Below are 18,926 nucleotides of genomic sequence, written 5' to 3'. Positions count from 1 at the left end.
AGGGAGATTATCAGTGGTCTTGTATGTCTTCCATTTTCTAATAATTGCTCCCACAGTTGATTTCTTCACACCAAGCTGCTTACCTATTGCAGATTCAGTCTTCCCAGCCTGGTGCAGGTCTACAATTTTGTTTCTGGTGTGCTTTGACAGCTCTTTGGTCTTGGCCATAGTGGAGTTTGGAGTGTGACTGTTTGAGGTTGTGGACAGGTGTCTTTTATACTGATAACGAGTTCAAACAAGTGCCATTCATACAGTTAACGAGTGGAGGACAGAGGAGGCTCTTAAAGAAGAAGTTACAGGTCTTTGAGAGCCAGAAATCTTGTTTGTTTGTAGGTGACCAAATACTTATTTTACCGAGGAATTTACCAATTAATTCATTACAAATCCTACAATGTGATTTCCTGGATTCTTTCCCCCCATTCTGTCTCTCATAGTTGAAGTGTACCTAGGATGAAAATTACAGGCCTCTCTCATCTTTTTAAGTGGGAGAACTTGCACAATTGGTGGCTGACTAAATACTTTTTTGCCCCACGTATCTTGCTAGACAGACAAGTTCGAGAAATTCCTCCATTCTGGCAATACAGGGTCCCCCTGTGGCATGGTCTGAGTTATTTTCGCTTAGATCCACTCCATCAGTGTGTCTGCCAGAGATTTTGGCAGTTGTACATTATTATTCTAGTTTTGATTGGGACTCTGAGGATCTGATGCAGGAGTGACACAGGTGCTCAATGGAAACTCTGAGCTTTTGGAAAATCAGGAAAATGCAAGTGGACAGTGAAATTCTAAACAGTATTTTGTGGTATTGTTCGAATTTGCAACCCCAGCGTGATCCCGAAAATACTATGCTATCAGAACCAGTAGAAGCTCCTATAACTCATCCAAATGCATCAACCTTTCCTTGTGTATGTAACAATGGCACGGGTCAAGTGTTTTTCAAGCTGTATTCGACCATTAGGTGGTTTGTCAATGAAAGGTAGACATGGCAAATTGGGAAACACTCAGGAATAATAAGATGATTCAAGTAAATGATATATTGTATACAAACATGTCTTTAGGACTACCCTCAATACAAAATGTATACTGGCTGTGTGGTGTAGATGCGTACTATTATTTGCCTAAAAATTGGAATGGCTGTTGTCAACATGTAAATCGCACCATTGCTAACAAGCCCGAAGGTCCCCGCCGGCAGGGACCCTGGGTATTTTTTTCACGACACTGTGTCTCAGGGCATCTTATTATTTAAAAACCTATTAATGTGTTATACCAGATTAACGAGAAGAATCTCAGCTAACTGACGATACGAACCATTTTTACCGAAACAAAACACAAGTCTCACAAGAAGCGTTAGCATTAGCCCTTAGCTAAAACGGGCAGATGCTACTTCCGGTGCTAACTAGCAAAAACGATCTTTAAAACTGCATATTTTCTGCACAAACTACATATCATCTGAAAGCTGATACTTCACAGATTATTTTGTTATAAGTATCATCACTGTAGGATACAAACTCACTGAGCTAGCAGCCAGAACAGAGAAGAAAAAAAACAACAGTTTTCAAAACCATAACAATAATGATGTCTTACCGTTGCTGTTTTGTGATCAAAGCTCTTGTTCAAGGGAATAAAAACCCTGTTTAAGGTTAATCCAATGTCTCTTAGTCACTTTAGAATTGTTCCTGATAATCTATCATTACATTCATGGCAGTCCCGAGCTAATGCTGTCTCACGTGCTGTTTACGCAAACCTCTCTCTACTTGACGTAAGTGTTTAGCGGGATTTACACCTTTTCTGAACCGTTAGAGCCAATAGAATGGAGTGACAGTTAACTCCATTCTATTGGCTCTAACGGTTCAGAAAAGGTGTCAATCACCCAAATCGACCAATGGGTTCCAAAGATATGATCCTATAAACTACGCCGCTCCGGCTCCATTACGCAATACGCATTACGCAGCAGGACAGCACCACAGCAGGACAGCACCACAGCACGCAGCGACGATAGCAGCTAACAGAGCACATTTCAAGGACGTTGATTTCTTTGCTTTTAGATCTTTTTCTTGTGTATCCTCTTTCCATTTTAGCAAATAATGGCAGCCAGAAGAGAGAGCTTCACCACCGAGCAGGTGCTAGAGATGCTAGCTGACGATAGCGGGGCTATGATCATACCAGATGACTCTTCGTCGGATGATGAAGATCTCCTCCAGCCAGACCTAGATCCGGACAGTAGTGACTCCAGGGGCGGCGGGTGCTGTAGGCTAGGGAAGGCTAACGGCCCGTCTACACTACAGGCGTCAAAAAATGCTTTCAACGCTTCGCCCATTCATTTGAATGGGGTGACGTAGGATATTTTAAAACTTCGCCGAACTGCATTGTGGGTAGCTTGGCAAGGCGTTGCAAGCATCGCGAGCGTCAAAAGTTGAACAATGTTCAACTTTTGAGGCTCGATGCTTTCTCGAAGCTGGCGTCAGCCAATCAAATCCCGTTTTTGCAATTCCCGCCAGTACAAGCGCTAGCCAATCAAACCGTGTGTATGCTGATCCCGCAGGTCTTGACTATTTTCCATATCTCATAAAATGGAGGACAAATTAATCATTGCCGTGGCAAATGTCCCAGTCCTGTATGACTGTACTCTGTTCACCTACCGGGACCTAAACCGGAGGAACCAGGCATGGCGGGAGGTGGCAGAGACAGTTGGTGAAACTGGTAGGTTTTCAACTGTTTGGGGAGTTTATATCCAGTTTACTTCGTTTTAGCATTGAATGGACAGCTAGTAATGTAGCATAATAACATATAATATTCATATAATAATAAAAAAACATTATAATAAGTATAAGCATAATATATAACATAACATATAATACATGCACAGCTATCAAGCATAGACAGTATATTTAGCCAGCTAGTAATGTAGCATAACATATAATATATATTAATAAACAAATATTATATATAATATAATAAGTATAAGCATAATATATAACATATAATACATGCAGAGGGTGTCGTTTTTCTCATACTGATATTCTGAACAATCTGTGCTGTTGTATTTGCTGTAAAGTGTCTCTACTGTAGGCTAATTTTATTATATGTACAGCACTTTGGCTCGACCAAAAATCGTTTATAAATGTGCTATATAAATCAAACTTGATTTGATTCACAGCTATCAAGCATAGACAGTATATTTAGCCAGCATGGAATGTAGCATAAAAATAGCATTCATTAATGGAGGAATAATTTAGTAAATTCAAGAAATTCACTTTATTATTTATTAACTTTATTATTTCATTTCATTTTATTAGATAATGTCTGCAAGAAGAGTCTGAGGGACAGGTTCCGCAAGGAAAATAATATGGAGAAGGAGGCCAAAAGAAGAGGGGCAGGGTCTGCAGGGGGGTACAAGCCCTGGCGTTTCATGGCAGTGATGGGGTTTTTAACCCCATTCATCATAGACCGTGAGACATCCAGCAATGTCCCCCGGCAGACCCTGCCTCCATCCACCCTGGTGGCAGAGGAAGAGAGCCAGGTAGACAGTGAGTCAGCCAGCCAGTCCACCAGCCAGTCCGCCAGCAGGAGAATGCTGAGGTCCGGGGCAAAACACGGGGGAGGGGGAGGGAGATGTCCCCGTTTGAACGAAGTCTGCTGTCTGCTGTCAGCAATTACCCAGCAATTGCCCAGCCAACCCCACCAGTGGTGGAGGAGGACGAGGACTTGCAATTTTTCAAGAGCCTCTTGCCCATCATGAGGCAGATGACAAGGGCACAGAGGGCAAGAGTCCGCCTCGGGGTACACCAGCTAACTTTTGACGTGGACCAGCAGGACAATTTATAGTTTAATAATTTTTTCACACATACTGATCCACATTACATTTTTTTACACTCATCACTCATCACACACACTCAAATAAAACATTATTTCAAGTATGTTATGGCTATACTGTGTCTTCACTTGTTCATGTGGTTTGTCAGTTGCAACATACCAGAAGCTTCATGTATATCGGTATATATAATGTGCTTTCTTCTGTAATTGGTCATGTGAAAACCTATTGAAATTATGAGTGATTTATCAGTAAAAACAGGGCTGAAAGAAAAAGGTTGTTAGTCATATCATAATATAATAATATCAATTCAAGAAACATGTTTATTAGGAATGTTTGATTTTAAAATGGCTCATTTGAAATATTTGCTCTTTAAAGAAAATGGGTAGCTCTTAAAAGAGCTTTTGGTTTGGAGGAGCCATGGTGACCCTACACCACTTTATGCTGCCATGACACTACACCCTCCTCATTCAAATAGGAGCAGAAGGTCTCCCGCAGTTGGATGGATCGGCATGTGGCGTTGTTTGAGCCCATCATAGGTGCATCGCGCAGGGTTGGAGCTTCATCACTCGACTCTGCAACGACAGGGACGACAGGTGTGCGTGATGACCTTCCTATTGTCTTCCTGCGGAGGAAGTTGTGCAACACACAGGTGGCCTTCACACACAACTCTGTTACCTCCGGGCTGGTGGTGATGACACGCCGGAACATTCTCCACTGAGATGAGAGGATGCCAAACGCACATTCAACCACCAACCTGGCCCGGCTGAGGCGGTAGTTGAACAGCCTCCTTTCACGCGTGAGCTGACGTCCAGGGAACGGACGCAGCAGGTTGTCCAGCAGCGGAAAAGCCTCATCTCCAATAAACACATGGGGAAGAAGGCCCAGCCGCTCTGCTCCTGGGATGACGGTGTCAGGTGGTAGCTGCAGACTGCCATCTCGGAGGCCCTCTCCAAAAGCGGAATTCCTCAGGCTCCCACTGTCGCCGCTCCTTCCAAAACCTCCGACATCCACTACCCTGAAGAGGTACTGGGCATCCACGACAGCCAGTAGCCAGGCCGGAGCCTGGATCACCACGTGCTTCCCATCAATGGCACCAACGCAATTTGGAAAGTTCCAGCGCTCCTGGAACCCAGCAGCGATGGCTCTCCAGTCCTCCGTCTGTGGTACCGGCATGGTCTCCTCGACCAGCGCGGTCCAGATGGCACCCGCAACCTCCTTGACGATGACAGCCACTGTTGCATGCCCGACCCGATAGCTGAATGCTATGGTCCTGTACGAGTCACCGGTTGCCAGGTACCTGAGAAAAAAGTAATATACAAGATTTTAAAAAAAAAGAGTTATACGCCACGCAGACACACACACCATAGACACACACATCACAGACACACACACACCACACACATCACAGACACACCACAGGCACACACATCACAGACACACACATACACCACAGGCACACACATCAGACACACACATACCACAGACACACACACCAACACACACATCACAGACACACACACACCACAGACACACACACCACAGACAGACACACACACACACACCACAGACACACACCACAGACACACACACACACACACACACACACACACAGGGGAGCAATACTGCGTTTACCTAGCTATCTTAATTAATGTCATTCATCTGAACTACATCACAGACTTCATTCCTCCATTGCATGCATTCTCTCTCTTTATATACAGAGTCATATTAAAGAAGTAGAAATACACAAAACGTACCGTAGGCAGATGGCGAGTCGCTCGGCGGGTCCGATTGACAAACGCATACGGGTGTCTGCCTTTGCAATCAGTGGACCGACTTTTCCGAGCAACTCGTCGAACGCGTCTTTGCTCATCCTGAAGTACTGCTGAAACAGTACACCATTCAGGCGGAGCTCTTGGACAAGAACGTGGTATTCCCCCCGTTGCAGACGTTTTCTGAGTATTGTATGTACCCAACAGCGACGCACTATACGTGGCCTCCTGCGAGACATTGCATAAACCAACGCTACCGTTGCTACAAAAACGGCATCCATTTTGGCAATAGTGTAGAAGAACCGGGCTTTTTTTGCTTTGTATGCTGGGGGCGGGCGGGAGATTCCTGATTGGTTGTTGGTCGCGAGAAATCGCCAAGCCTCAGACACGCCCAGCTTCAAGCTTTTTCGACGCCTGTAGTGTAGAACTGCGGTCAACTCAGCCGTCTCTCAAATTTGCTTGGTCAAATGAGCAGTTCTTCATTTCTGAGTGCGCGATTTATAGCGCCTTTACGGTAATCGCTGAGAAGCGGCACTAACGCAAGAGTAAAAATAATGCATGTTTTTTCTGCTTCATGCGATACAAATTATTTTTACCATGAGTTCTTAAAAAAACTAACACTGTTTGACTCAGTCCTAGTTTGACTGCTACCAACAATAAAATGAAGTACTTTTACTGTCTTTTTTCTGGGTAATACTCTCAAATTCCCCTCCTGAGAACAAAATCATGCAACTTCTGCTATATTTGATGAGATAAAATCATTTTTATCGATGCATCCTTAATGAAAGTGATACTGTTGGACTCAGTACTTGTTAGACTACTACCACAAGTACAATCAAGTACTTTTACTGTGTACTTTTGAGTAATCCCCTGTCAAACTCCCCTCCAGAGTACAATAATGCATGTTTTCTGCCCTCTTTGATGAGAGATAAAAGGATTTTTAAAAATAAGTTCTTAGTGAAATTATACTGTTGAACTCAGTACTACTTGGACTAGTAGCACAAGTACAATCAAGTACTTTTACTGTGTACTTTTTGAGTAATCCCCTGTCAAACTCCGCTCCAGAGTACAATAATGCATGTTTTCTGCCCTCTTTGATGAGAGATAAAATGATTTTGTGCAATAAGTTCTTAATGTAATTGGTACTGTTGGATTCAGTACTACTTGGACTACTACCAAAAGTACAATCAAGTACTTTTACTGTGTACTTTTTGAGTAATCCTTTGTCAAACTCCACCCCTGAGTACAATAATGCATGTTTTCTGCCATCTTTGATGAGAGATAAAATGATTTTGTGCAATAAGTTCTTAATGTAATAGGTACTGTTGGATTCAGTACTACTTGGACTACTACCAAAACTACAATCAAGTATTTTTACTGTGTACTTTTTGAGTAATCCTTTGTCAAACTCCACCCCTGAGTATAATAATGCATGTTTTCTGCCATCTTTGATGAGAGATAAAATGATTTTGTGCAATAAGTTCTTAATGTAATTGGTACTGTTGGATTCAGTACTACTTGGACTACTACCAAAACTACAATCAAGTATTTTTACTGTGTACTTTTTGAGTAATCCTTTGTCAAACTCCACCCCTGAGTACAATAATGCATGTTTTCTGCCATCTTTGATGAGAGATAAAATAATTTTGTGCAATAAGTTCTTAATGTAATTGGTACTGTTGGATTGAGTACTACTTGGACTACTACCAAAACTACAATCAAGTATTTTTACTCTGTACTTTTTGAGTAATCCTTTGTCAAACTCCACCCCTGAGTACAATAATGCATGTTTTCTGCCATCTTTGATGAGAGATAAAATGATTTTGTGCAATAAGTTCTTAATGTAATTGGTACTGTTGGATTCAGTACTTGGACTACTACCAAAAGTACAATCAAGTACTTTTACTGTGTACTTTTTGAGTAATCCTTTGTCAAACTCCACGCCTGAGTACAATAATCAACCCTGTCTCCTAAAAATTACGTTCCCACAGAACTAAACTGCATTCTCAATTACGTTTAGCCAGAAACGTATTTTCTCCCACGTTACGTTCGTTATGAACGTATCTCAAATACGTTTATTTTCGACATATCTTCTAGAAACATATCTTCTCCCACGTTACGTTCGTTATGAACGTATCTTAAATACGTTTATTTTCTACATATCTTCTAGAAACGTATTTTCTCCCACGTTACGTTCGTTATGAACGTATCTTAAATACGTTTATTTTCTACATATCTTTGCCATTTATTGCCTTGCTTATAATAATGATAATAGTCATTTATAAATATCATTTTAGAGCACACATTTGAAATCGAGAATCGGGCTCGATATATGGTTAAATTAAAATCAGTAGGCGAGGCTGTAATTTCGGCAGCTGTTACTCTCATGAGCGAGGCAGAAAATATTAGTTTTAACATGACAAAAAGCTGCTGTGTCGTTTATTGCACCTCAAAGATTAAAACAAATCCAGAGTTACTTGTTTCTGTACTTCCTCTAAGAAGAAAGGACAGTAAAAGAAGAGCTCTGTGGCTTCAGGCTTGATCGCCGTTCAAATGACAGCGTTGGTTTCCCCAAAAGTGGGCGGGGCTGTAAAGTGACGTTTTACTATCATCTATTATTCAAAACCATTCTATTTATTCTAACGTAAATTACATGCCAGTGTTTTATCTTTTTATTTATTTGTTTTTATTTTAAATCGTATAAATGTCTGTGAGGAAAATAAATGGGGTTTAGAGCCTCAAAATATTGAAATCTGTATTTTTTAAAAATCTTTTCCTTCTAATTTGTTATTCTTTTCTAAATAACACTGTTATTTACTCAACCATAACACACAATTATCCTTGTTTTTATTTATTCGTTTAATTCTATAATCTTGGGCTTTTTAGCCGTAAATAAAGTCACTGGAAACAGACGGGACATTTCGAGCGATACACACCACAAACCCACCGAACTGATTACCCAAGATCCTCAGCTTGAAGCTCGTTGATTGGATGTTTTAGCCGCAATAAACGCTGGGATATGGTGTTAATAAGTTGTGATATCCGAAAACGAAAAATAAAATAATACCTAATTCAGAGTGTTCTTGCTTTTCTCTTTGGAAGTCATCACATAACGGCATTGTAATACACGGTTCGGCTGCATTAAATATTATACATCTGCCGTAGTTCTTTATTTATGATGAGAAGACTTCTAGACAAACATGAGGAACTGCCGCCAAAACTGAATACTTGATGTGGATCATAAATATATCAACAATTAAACAACATCTTCAATTTCTTTTCACAAAATACGTCTCCTTGCAGTATCAATAGTAATTCGGCTGACTTTTATATTTGATCCAATTGGTAGATAATAGGTTATATTTACACCATAACGGTGCACAGCTGATAGAAAAGGACTTGTAGTTTTTAAAGATATTACTGATTTTCTTTGAATATAAGAATGTAAATACTGAGTTGAGAGAATAGTCAGGGGATTTGGGTGATGGGAGACACATCTATGGATTCAGAATTTCAATAGCGTACCATTAAATGACGGATATACCTTTCTGTCTGTGATGTTTTACAAATCAGATATTAATGTGTAGAAGTAAAACATGTGAAATAATATAGCAATATCCTGTAAAATTATGTAAAAACATGAATAAAACTACACATCTTCAGATGTTATACATACATAAGTGTTCTACACTAATAATACAAAGTTATTATTAGTATGCTGTTTGTACCTTGTGTGCACCGCCTAGTGGTTAAAGCACGTTATTGAATTATTTTTGTTGAATAATGTTATTTGATGAAAACAATATAATAATAATAATAATAATAATAATAATAATTTCAATTTATATAGCGCCTTTCACGAAACCCAAGGATGCTTTACAATGGGAAGTAACAAAACAAAAAGTAATAATAAAGATACATAGGCTGAAGAAAACAAAAACAGGAACAGGTTGCTGAGTACTGTATATTAGTTGAGGCCAAAGGCCTGAGTGAACAGATGGTGTTTGAGGTGTTTTTTGAAGGTGTCCAGAGTGTCTGCATTCCTGATTGCACAGGGGAGAGAGTTCCAGAGGGTGGGGGCTGCGACACTGAAAGCTCTGTTGCCAAATGTTTTCAGCTTGGAGCGCTGGATGGAGAGCAGCCCTTTGTCAGAGGACCGCAGGTGACGAGAGGGGGTGTAGGGCTGAAGGAGGTCAGAGATGTATGGAGGGGCTAGGGAGTGGAGAGATTTGTAAGTCAGCAGGAGGAGTTTGTACTGGATGCGTGACTTGACCGGGAGCCAGTGAAGGTGGATGAGGGTAGGAGTGATGTGTTGCCAGGGCTTAGTGTGGGTGAGGAGCCTGGCTGCAGAGTTCTGGACGTACTGGAGCCTGTCCAGGGCTTTGCTGCTGACCCCGAACAGAACTCCATTGCAGTAGTCCAGACGAGAAGAGATGAAGGTATGAATTAATGTTTCTGCAACGGGGTCGGGGAGAGTGGGCCGGAGTCTGGAGATGTTTCGTAGGTGAAAGAAAGCGGTTTTGACAGTAGATCTGATGTGGGAGTTGAAGGTGAGGCTGGAGTCCAGAGTGACGCCCAGGCTGCGAACCTCAGGGGAAGGGTGGATGGAGCCGCCATCGATGGTGAGGAGCAGATCTCCAACCTTCCGGAGCAGTGTTTTTGGGGCCACAACCATGAGCTCTGTTTTGTTATTGTTGAGTTTAAGTAGATTTTTTGACATCCAGGCTTGGATGTCGCGGAGGCAGTTGACAAGTGACAGTGGGGGTAGCTGGGATGATGGATTGGTACTGATGTAGAGTTGGGTGTCGTCGGCATAGGAGTGGAAGTTGAGACCATGTCGGCGGATGATTTCACCGAGGGGGAGCATGTAGATGTTGAATAGAAGGGGGCCGAGCACTGAACCTTGCGGCACACCTTGGTTGACAGGGGCTGGGGGAGAGCTGGATTTTCCGATGGTCACAAACGGTTGCCTGTTGGAGAGGTAGGAATGGAACCAGGAGAGGGCTGTACCAGAGAGGCCAAGGTAGACGGATAGGCGGTTGAGTAGGATAGTGTGGGAGACTGTGTCGAATGCGGCGGAGATGTCCAGGAGGATAAGGATGCTGATATTAAGAGTACATACTTTCATAGGGGGAAAGTAGAAGGTCAATGATAGAAATATAGAATATAAAAAGTCAAGAAGATACTATAAGTGATCTCTACAATAAAACAGTTTAGTGCCGGATGTACAAAGATATTAATAGGAGGATGTGCAAAACAGAAAAACGAATTAACCTTTATTAACACATTAAAGAATACTTTAGGTTAAGGTCTTATTTTAAACAAGAAAAAAGCTTTGGGGGTATCTATCTACCGATGAATATTAAGCCTGACAAAGTACTTAACGTCTAATATATTGCTTTCCTGCAATGTTAACTATGTTGAAGCACTTCTTTTAACTGATATTATACACATTAATTATACTCTTATGTATGTAGATAGTATAAGAAATGTGCAGAATATGACAGTTTAATGGTGGAGGTACACACATATTGATAGATGTCTTGTAATGCGCTGTTGAGGAACCTGCGACCCAAGTTGTGTATATGATCAATAAACCTTAGAAAATCTTGAAATCTTGAAAGGGATGTGCAAAATATCCATTATACAGTTTTTAATTAACTATTAGTAGAGAATAACGAGTAATGAATATACTTTATAGAGATCTGCAGATAAATGTTTCGTCTTCTCAAGCACCACCTATCAAATATCTCCCCTGATTGTTGGCACTTGACAATCACCTTCCCTGAATTTTACTCAGGTGTAACTAAAGTCTGCTTTAAGGGTTGTTTATATTTCACATCATTAATCAGAATCTGCAAAGTAACTAAACTAAATGTAGTGGAGTATAAATATCAGGTTAACCTCTGAATTGTAGTGGAGTAGAATTACAAAGTAAGCTGTCGTGTGGGTATATATTAATGCTGCCCATTATGGATATAAGCGATTTTTACCCATTTAGTAATTACATGTTTTAAATGTGTACACACCAATGTGTTTCCTATCGCCTAAACCTCCAGGGCTGTACACAGTTTAATACTGGCAACTTCTAATTTTGGGAAAAACGTCTTTTAAAACTACAATTCCCAGTAGATACGTGCCATAGAGAACATGTTGCGAAACACAATAGCCAGCATGTGTATTTCTCGGGGGGCGTTCGAGTCCAGTTTTGAATAGTCTGCCGTGGTTTCGTTCCATTTCAAAGAGCTTGACGCTCGGCGTAACCTTGGCGCACTGCCACTCCAACATCACGGGGTTTGTCAACGGGACTGTAGTCCCAAACGATAGCTGGGGATTATGGGTAGTGTAGTGTCTTCGGCCATCCTAAATCTCGAAATGTCCCGTCTGTTTCTGGTGACTTTATTTACGGCTAAAAAGCCCAAGATTATAGAATTAAACAAATAAATAAAAACAAGGATAATTGTGTGTTATTGTTGAGTAAATAACAGTGTGTTATTTAGAAAAGAATAACAAATTAGAAGGAAAAGATTTTAAAAAATACAGATTTCAGTATTTTGAGGCTCTAAACCCCATTTATTTTCCTCACAGACGTCTATACGATTTAAAATAAAAACAAATAAATAAAAAGATAAAACACTGGCATGTAATTTACGTTAGAATAAATAGAATGGTTTTGAATAATAGATGATAGTAAAAATCTACGTCACTTTACAGCCCCGCCCACTTTTGGGGAAACCAACGCTGTCATTTGAACGGCGATCAAGCCTGAAGCCACAGAGCTCTTCTTTTACTGTCTTTTCTTCTTAGAGGAAGTATAGAAACACGTAACTCTGGATTTGTTTTAATGTTTGAGGTAAACGACACAGCAGCTTTGTGTCATGTTAAAACTATTATTTTCTGCCTCGCTCATGAGAGTAACAGCTGGCGAAATTACAGCCTCGCCTGATTTTAATTTAACCATATATCGAGCCTGATTCGCGATTTCAAAGGTGTGCTCTAAAATGATATTTATAAATGACTATTATCATTATTATAAGCAAGACAATAAATGGCAAAGATATGTAGAAAATAAACGTATTTAAGATACGTTCATAAGGAACGTAACGTGGGAGAAAATATGTTTCTAGAAGATATGTAGAAAATAAACGTATTTTAGATACGTTCATAACGAACGTAACGTGGGAGTAAATACGTTTCAAGCTAAACGTAATTCAGAATGCAGTTTAGTTCTGTGGGAACGTAATTTTTAGGAGACAGGGTTGCAATAATGCATGTTTTCTGCCATCTTTGATGAGGGATCAAATTATTTTTATCCATAAGTTCTTAATAAAATTGGTACTGTTGGACTCAGTACATGTTAGACTACTACCACAAATACAATCAAGTACTTTTACTGTGTACTATTTGAGTAATACTCTGTCAAACTCCCCTCCAGAGTACAATAATGCATGTTTTCTGCCCTCTTTGATGAGAGATAAAAGGATTTTTAAAAATAAGTTCTTAGTGAAATTGATACTGTTGAACTCAGTACTACTTGGACTAGTAGCACAAGTACAATCAAGTAATTTTACTATGTACTTTTTGAGTAATCCCCTGTCAAACTCCCCTCCAGAGTACAATAATGCATGTGTTCTGCCCTCTTTGATGAGAGATAAAATGATTTTGTGCAATAAGTTCTTAATGTAATTGGTACTGTTGGATTCAGTACTACTTGGACTACTACCAAAACTACAATCAAGTATTTTTACTGTGTACTTTTTGAGTAATCCTTTGTCAAACTCCACCCCTGAGTACAATAATGCATGTTTTCTGCCATCTTTGATGAGAGATAAAATGATTTTGTGCAATAAGTTCTTGATGTAATTGGTACTGTTGGATTCAGTACTTGGACTACTACCAAAAGTACAATCAAGTACTTTTACTGTGTACTTTTTGAGTAATCCTTTGTCAAACTCCACCCCTGAGTACAATAATGCATGTTTTCTGCCATCTTTGATGAGAGATAAAATGATTTTGTGCAATAAGTTCTTAATGTAATTGGTACTGTTGGATTCAGTACTACTTGGACTACTACCAAAAGTACAATCAAGTACTTTTACTGTGTACTATTTGAGTAATACTCTGTCAAACTCCCCTCCAGAGTACAATAATGCATGTTTTCTGCCCTCTTTGATGAGAGATAAAAGGATTTTTAAAAATAAGTTCTTAGTGAAATTGATACTGTTGAACTCAGTACTACTTGGACTAGTAGCACAAGTACAATCAAGTACTTTTACTATGTACTTTTTGAGTAATCGCCTGTCAAACTCCCCTCCAGAGTACAATAATGCATGTTTTCTGCCCTCTTTGATGAGAGATAAAATGATTTTGTGCAATAAGTTCTTAATGTAATTGGTACTGTTGGATTCAGTACTACTTGGACTACTACCAAAACTACAATCAAGTACTTTTACTGTGTACTTTTTGAGTAATCCTTTGTCAAACTCCACCCCTGAGTACAATAATGCATGTTTTCTGCCATCTTTGATGAGAGATAAAATGATTTTGTGCAATAAGTTCTTAATGTAATTGGTACTGTTGGATTCAGTACTACTTGGACTACTACCATAAGTACAATCAAGTACTTTTACTGTGTACTTTTTGAGTAATCCTTTGTCAAACTCCACGCCTGAGTACAATAATGCATGTTTTCTGCCATCTTTGATGAGAGATACAATAATTTTTTACAATGAGTTCTTAATAAAATTGGTTATGCTGAATTCTGTATTACTTGGACTACTACCACGAGTACAATCAAGCACTTTTACTGTGTACTTTTTAAGTAATACTTGTTTAAACTCCTGTCCTGAGTACACAAAATAATGTATTCTGCTATATTTGATGAGAGATAAAATGATTTTGTGCAATAAGTTCTTAATGTAATTGGTACTGTTGGATTCAGTACTACTTGGACTATTACCAAAACTACAATCAAATACTTTTATGCTGTACTTTTTGAGTAATCCTTTGTCAAACTCCTCTCCAGAGTACAATAATGCATGTTTGCTGCCATCTTTGATGAGAGATAAAATCATTTTGTGCAATAAGTTCTTAATGAAATTGATACTGTTGGATCAATACTACTTGGACTAGTAGCACAAGTACAATCAAGTACTTTTACTGTGTACTTTTTGAGTAATCCTTTGTCAAACTCCACCCCTGAGTACAATAATGCATGTTTTCTGCCATCTTTGATGAGAGATAAAAGGATTTTTTGCAATAAGTTCTTAATAAAATTGGTACAGTTGGATTCAGTACTACTTGGACTACTACTAAAAGTACAATCAAGTACTTTTACTGTGTACTTTTTGAGTCTTGTAATGCGCTGTTGAGGAACCTGCGACCCAAGTTGTGTATATGATCAATACACCTTAGAAAATCTTGAAATCTTGAAAGGGATGTGCAAAAGAGCCATTATACAGTTTTTAATTAACTATTAGTAGAGAATAACGAGTAATGAATATACTTTATAGAGATCTGCAGATAAATGTTTAGTCTTCTCAAGCACCAACTATCAAATATCTCTCCTGATTGTTGGCACTTGACAATCACCTTCCCTGAATTTCACTCAGGTGTAACTAAAGTCTGCTTTAAGGGTTGTTTATATTTCACATCATTAATCAGAATCTGCAAAGTAACTCAACTAAATGTAGTGGAGTAAAAATACCAGGTTAACCTCTGATTTGTAGTGGAGAATTACAAAGTAACAATGAGCTGTCATGTGGGTATATATTAATGCTGCACATTATGGATACAAGCGATTTTCACCCATTTAGTAATTACATGTTTTAAATGTGTACACACCAATGTGTTTCCTATCGCCTAAACCTCCAGAGAACATGTTGCGAAACACAATAGCCAGCATGTGTATTTCTCGGGGGGCGTTAGAGTCCAGTTTTGAATAGTCTGCCGTGGTTTCGTTCCATTTCAAAGAGCTTGACGCTCGGCGTAACCTTGGCGCACTGCCACTCCAACATCACGGGGTTTGTCAACGGGACTGTAGTCCCAAACGATAGCTGGGGATTATGGGTAGTGTAGTATCTTTGGCCATCCTAAATCTCGAAATGTCCCGTCTGTTTCTGGTGACTTTATTTACCGCTAAAAAGCATGCTAAAATGCCCAAGATTATAGAATTAAACGAATAAATAAAAACAAGGATAATTGTGTGTTATTGTTGAGTAAATAACAGTGTGTTATTTAGAAAAGAATAACAAATTAGAAGGAAAAGATTACAAAAATACAGATTTCAGTATTTTGAGGCTCTAAGCCCCATTTCTTTTCCTCACAGACGACAAAAAAAGTCCGACATTATACGATTTAAAATAAAAACAAATAAATAAAAAGATAAAAGACTGGCATGCAATTTACGTTAGAATAAATAGAATGGTTTTGAATAATAGATGATAGTAAAATCTACGTCACTTTACAGCCCCGTCCACCTTTGGGGAAACCAACGCTGTCATTTGAACTGCGATCAAGCCTGAAGCCACAGAGATCTTCTGTTACTGTCCTTTCTTCTTAGAGGAAGCACAGAAACACATAACTCTGGATTTGTTTTAATGTTTGAGGTGCAATAAATGACACAGCAGCTTTTTGTCATGTTAAAACTATTATTTTCTGCCTTGCTCATGAGAGTAACAGCTGGCGAAATTACAGCCTCGCCTACTGATTTTAATGTAACCATATTTCGAGCCCGATTGTCGATTTCAAAGGTGTGCTCTAAAATGATATTTATAAATGACTATTATCATTATTATAAGCAAGACAATAAATGGCAAAGATATGTAGAAAATAAACGTATTTAAGATACGTTCATAACGAACGTAACGTGGGAGAAAATACGTTTCTAGAAGATATGTAGAAAATAGACGTATTTTAAATAGGTTCATAACGAACGTAACGTGGGAGTAAATAAGTTTCTAGCTAAACGTAATTGAGAATGCAGTTTAGTTCTGTGGGAACGTAATTTTTAGGAGACATGGTTGCAAAAATTATACATGTGTTATACATCCAGAAATATCAAAATATCGTTTCCCACAGTGTGACATGTATACATAAAACAAAAAGGGCCTAGATAAACGTGGTATAAATTAAACAAACAAAAAGGGCCTAGATAACCCGGGGTATACCGTTTAAAATGTTAATATATTTAAAGTGTTCAAAGTGCAGTTTCAGTGCAAGTCAGTTGAAACGATCTTAAGTTGGCGTGACGTTGAAGTCGTGCGACCCTGCTGCTGTACTGGCTTGTAGTTCGTTTATAGCATAACGTTAGCATTTCTCTTTTGGCGACTAGATTTATGATTCAAAAATTATAAAAGTAGGGTAGACATGTGGAGATTATCCGGCTGAACAAAACGTGATCCCTCTCTTAAATGTGTGTCAACCACAGACCTTATTTCGAGCTATTTTCCAAAATCCTATGGAGAATTTGCATTGGTTTTTCACGAAGGAACCGGAAGAACTTTACTTCCGGGTTTTACCACGCGTCACTGCGGTTCTCTATACCTGTCAATTAGTGCTTCCATGGACCTCATCTGTAATGGAAGCTCGTCGAGGGTACGTATATTTGTATTTCAACAGAAAAGTAGTTATATACATAATTGTGTTCGAAAATAAAACACAAGTGTTTATATTAATTGTTTATAGTTCTGATTTGACTTTATTTTAAGTCAAATCATAACTATTATATGTAGTTTAATCATTTTTATTTAGGTGGTCGCTCAGTTTTTCAAATGTACACCATTCAGCTCCTCCAGCACCCCTACTTCCCGCGGTACCCGACACACTGAACTCACATGTTGTTTAACAGATGACACGTTTGTAAACAAAAACCCTGCTGGGGGACTGGGTGATACATTATCTTTTAAAATTGTATGAACATGTCCAAATTTAAGAATCCCCATATAAATTGTCAACGGACAAACTGTTTTCTCAAGATGTACATGTATTATTATTATTATTATTATTATTATTATTATAATGAACAGCGGAACGTTAGATGCATTCTATCGAGCACTTTCGTTGATGTTGAAGTGCAGGCTATACGCCACTTTCGGGTCCCGGGGGAGCAGCTCCGGGTGAGCAGCTGGCAGCGAAACAGCTGTTTCGCTGCCAGCTGCTCCCCCGGGACCCGAAAGTGGCGTATAGCCTGCACTTCAACATCAACGAAAGTGCTCGATATATGCTATATTGAATCAATAACACAAACTAACTGTATCACTATAACATGATGGTGATGGTGATGAAGAATGCATCTAACGTTCCGCTGTTCATTATAATACAAAAACAGCATTAAACAAACCATCATGCTCTTACTTTGAAATCATGCGGAAATGTCGCCATCAGCGGGCCATCACGTGGTTTCCGAAAATAACCGAGTGACACGGGTAGATTTTAGCCGAGACCGGCGGAAAATATGTCTCAAAATTCCGTGTGTGTAAAAAGACGATCCGCGAACAGAGATTTGAGATCCGTGAACAGAGATTTGATATCCGCAAGCGCATTTTTGGTCCACAAATACAAATTGGATTCACAAATGCCTGATCGAAAGGTGTAAATGTTAAAGAGATATTCACAGATCTTTTTTTTATTTGTGAACATATTTAGCGTATTTGCAGATCCGTTTTACACTTGCAAATGTATTTGTGAGTTTGCAAATCTTTTAAATGCATTTGTGGATGTTGTTTTACATTTTCAAATCACATATTTACACACAAATTATTTTTATGTTCACACAAATAATTATGAGACATATCTATACCAGGGTTTCCGTTAGCCGGTAATTACCGGTTTTTAGCTGGTAAAATGTATTCAAAACCGGTAAATTCAAAACCTGCCGGTCAAAATGTCTGGTAATAATTAGGGAGGCTCCGATAGATCGGCCGCCGGTCATTATCGGCCGATATTCACTCTTAATAGTTTGATCGGTGCTCTCTATAAAGGCCGATCAGGAGAGCTGGATCTGATCGATATGGACATAAACGCGAGTGAAGTATAACCGGACACGCGAGAGAGATCAGATCAGCTGCTGAGTCTGACCGAGACACGCAGCTCTGCATAATCACCTCGCCCTCTGTTTAGCGAGCTGCAGGAGCTGCATGAGAAACTGACGGGCTGTCAGAGAGAGAGGGAGGGAGAGGGGAAAAGAGAGGATCCGTTTCTCCCGTGTTATTATTCAAAGTTAATGTAAACTTTTGAATAATGTACGTTATCTACTACAAGTAGTTTGTTTGAATGTAATAATTATGTTGTTTGTGGAATAATTTATTGAAAAATGAATCTGAATTTTTCGATCTGTTACGATTATA

General features: G+C 39.2%; 1 protein-coding gene across 1 annotated transcript; it reads right to left on the bottom strand.

Moving 5' to 3' along the window:
• Positions 1-4,237: 4,237 nt before the first annotated feature.
• LOC117536837 lies at positions 4,238-10,708 on the bottom strand. Its single transcript, XM_034201905.1, has 3 exons — positions 9,994-10,708; positions 5,566-5,842; positions 4,238-5,108 (listed from the first exon to the last, which is right to left on the bottom strand). The coding sequence occupies exons 1-3, from the start codon at positions 10,706-10,708 to the stop codon at positions 4,238-4,240; spliced, it is 1,863 nt and encodes a 620-aa protein (XP_034057796.1).
• Between the last annotated feature and the right edge of the window lie 8,218 nt (positions 10,709-18,926).

Source organism: Gymnodraco acuticeps, unplaced genomic scaffold (genome assembly GCF_902827175.1).
Source record: "Gymnodraco acuticeps unplaced genomic scaffold, fGymAcu1.1, whole genome shotgun sequence".
Taxonomy (NCBI): domain Eukaryota; kingdom Metazoa; phylum Chordata; class Actinopteri; order Perciformes; family Bathydraconidae; genus Gymnodraco; species Gymnodraco acuticeps.
The sequence above is the reverse complement of the archived record's forward strand: the minus strand, read 5'-3'. Positions and strand labels throughout refer to the sequence as shown.

Coding starts and splice junctions, on each gene's coding strand:
- LOC117536837 (XM_034201905.1), bottom strand. CDS start 10,708: ATGAAAGTATGTACTCTTAATATCAGCATCCTTATCCTCCTGGACATC. Junction 5,843..9,993: donor CTCTTCTCGTCTGGACTACT/GCAATGGAGTTC, acceptor CCGTTTTTGTAG/CAACGGTAGCGTTGGTTTAT. Junction 5,109..5,565: donor CGACTCGCCATCTGCCTACG/GTACGTTTTGTG, acceptor CTTTTTTCTCAG/GTACCTGGCAACCGGTGACT.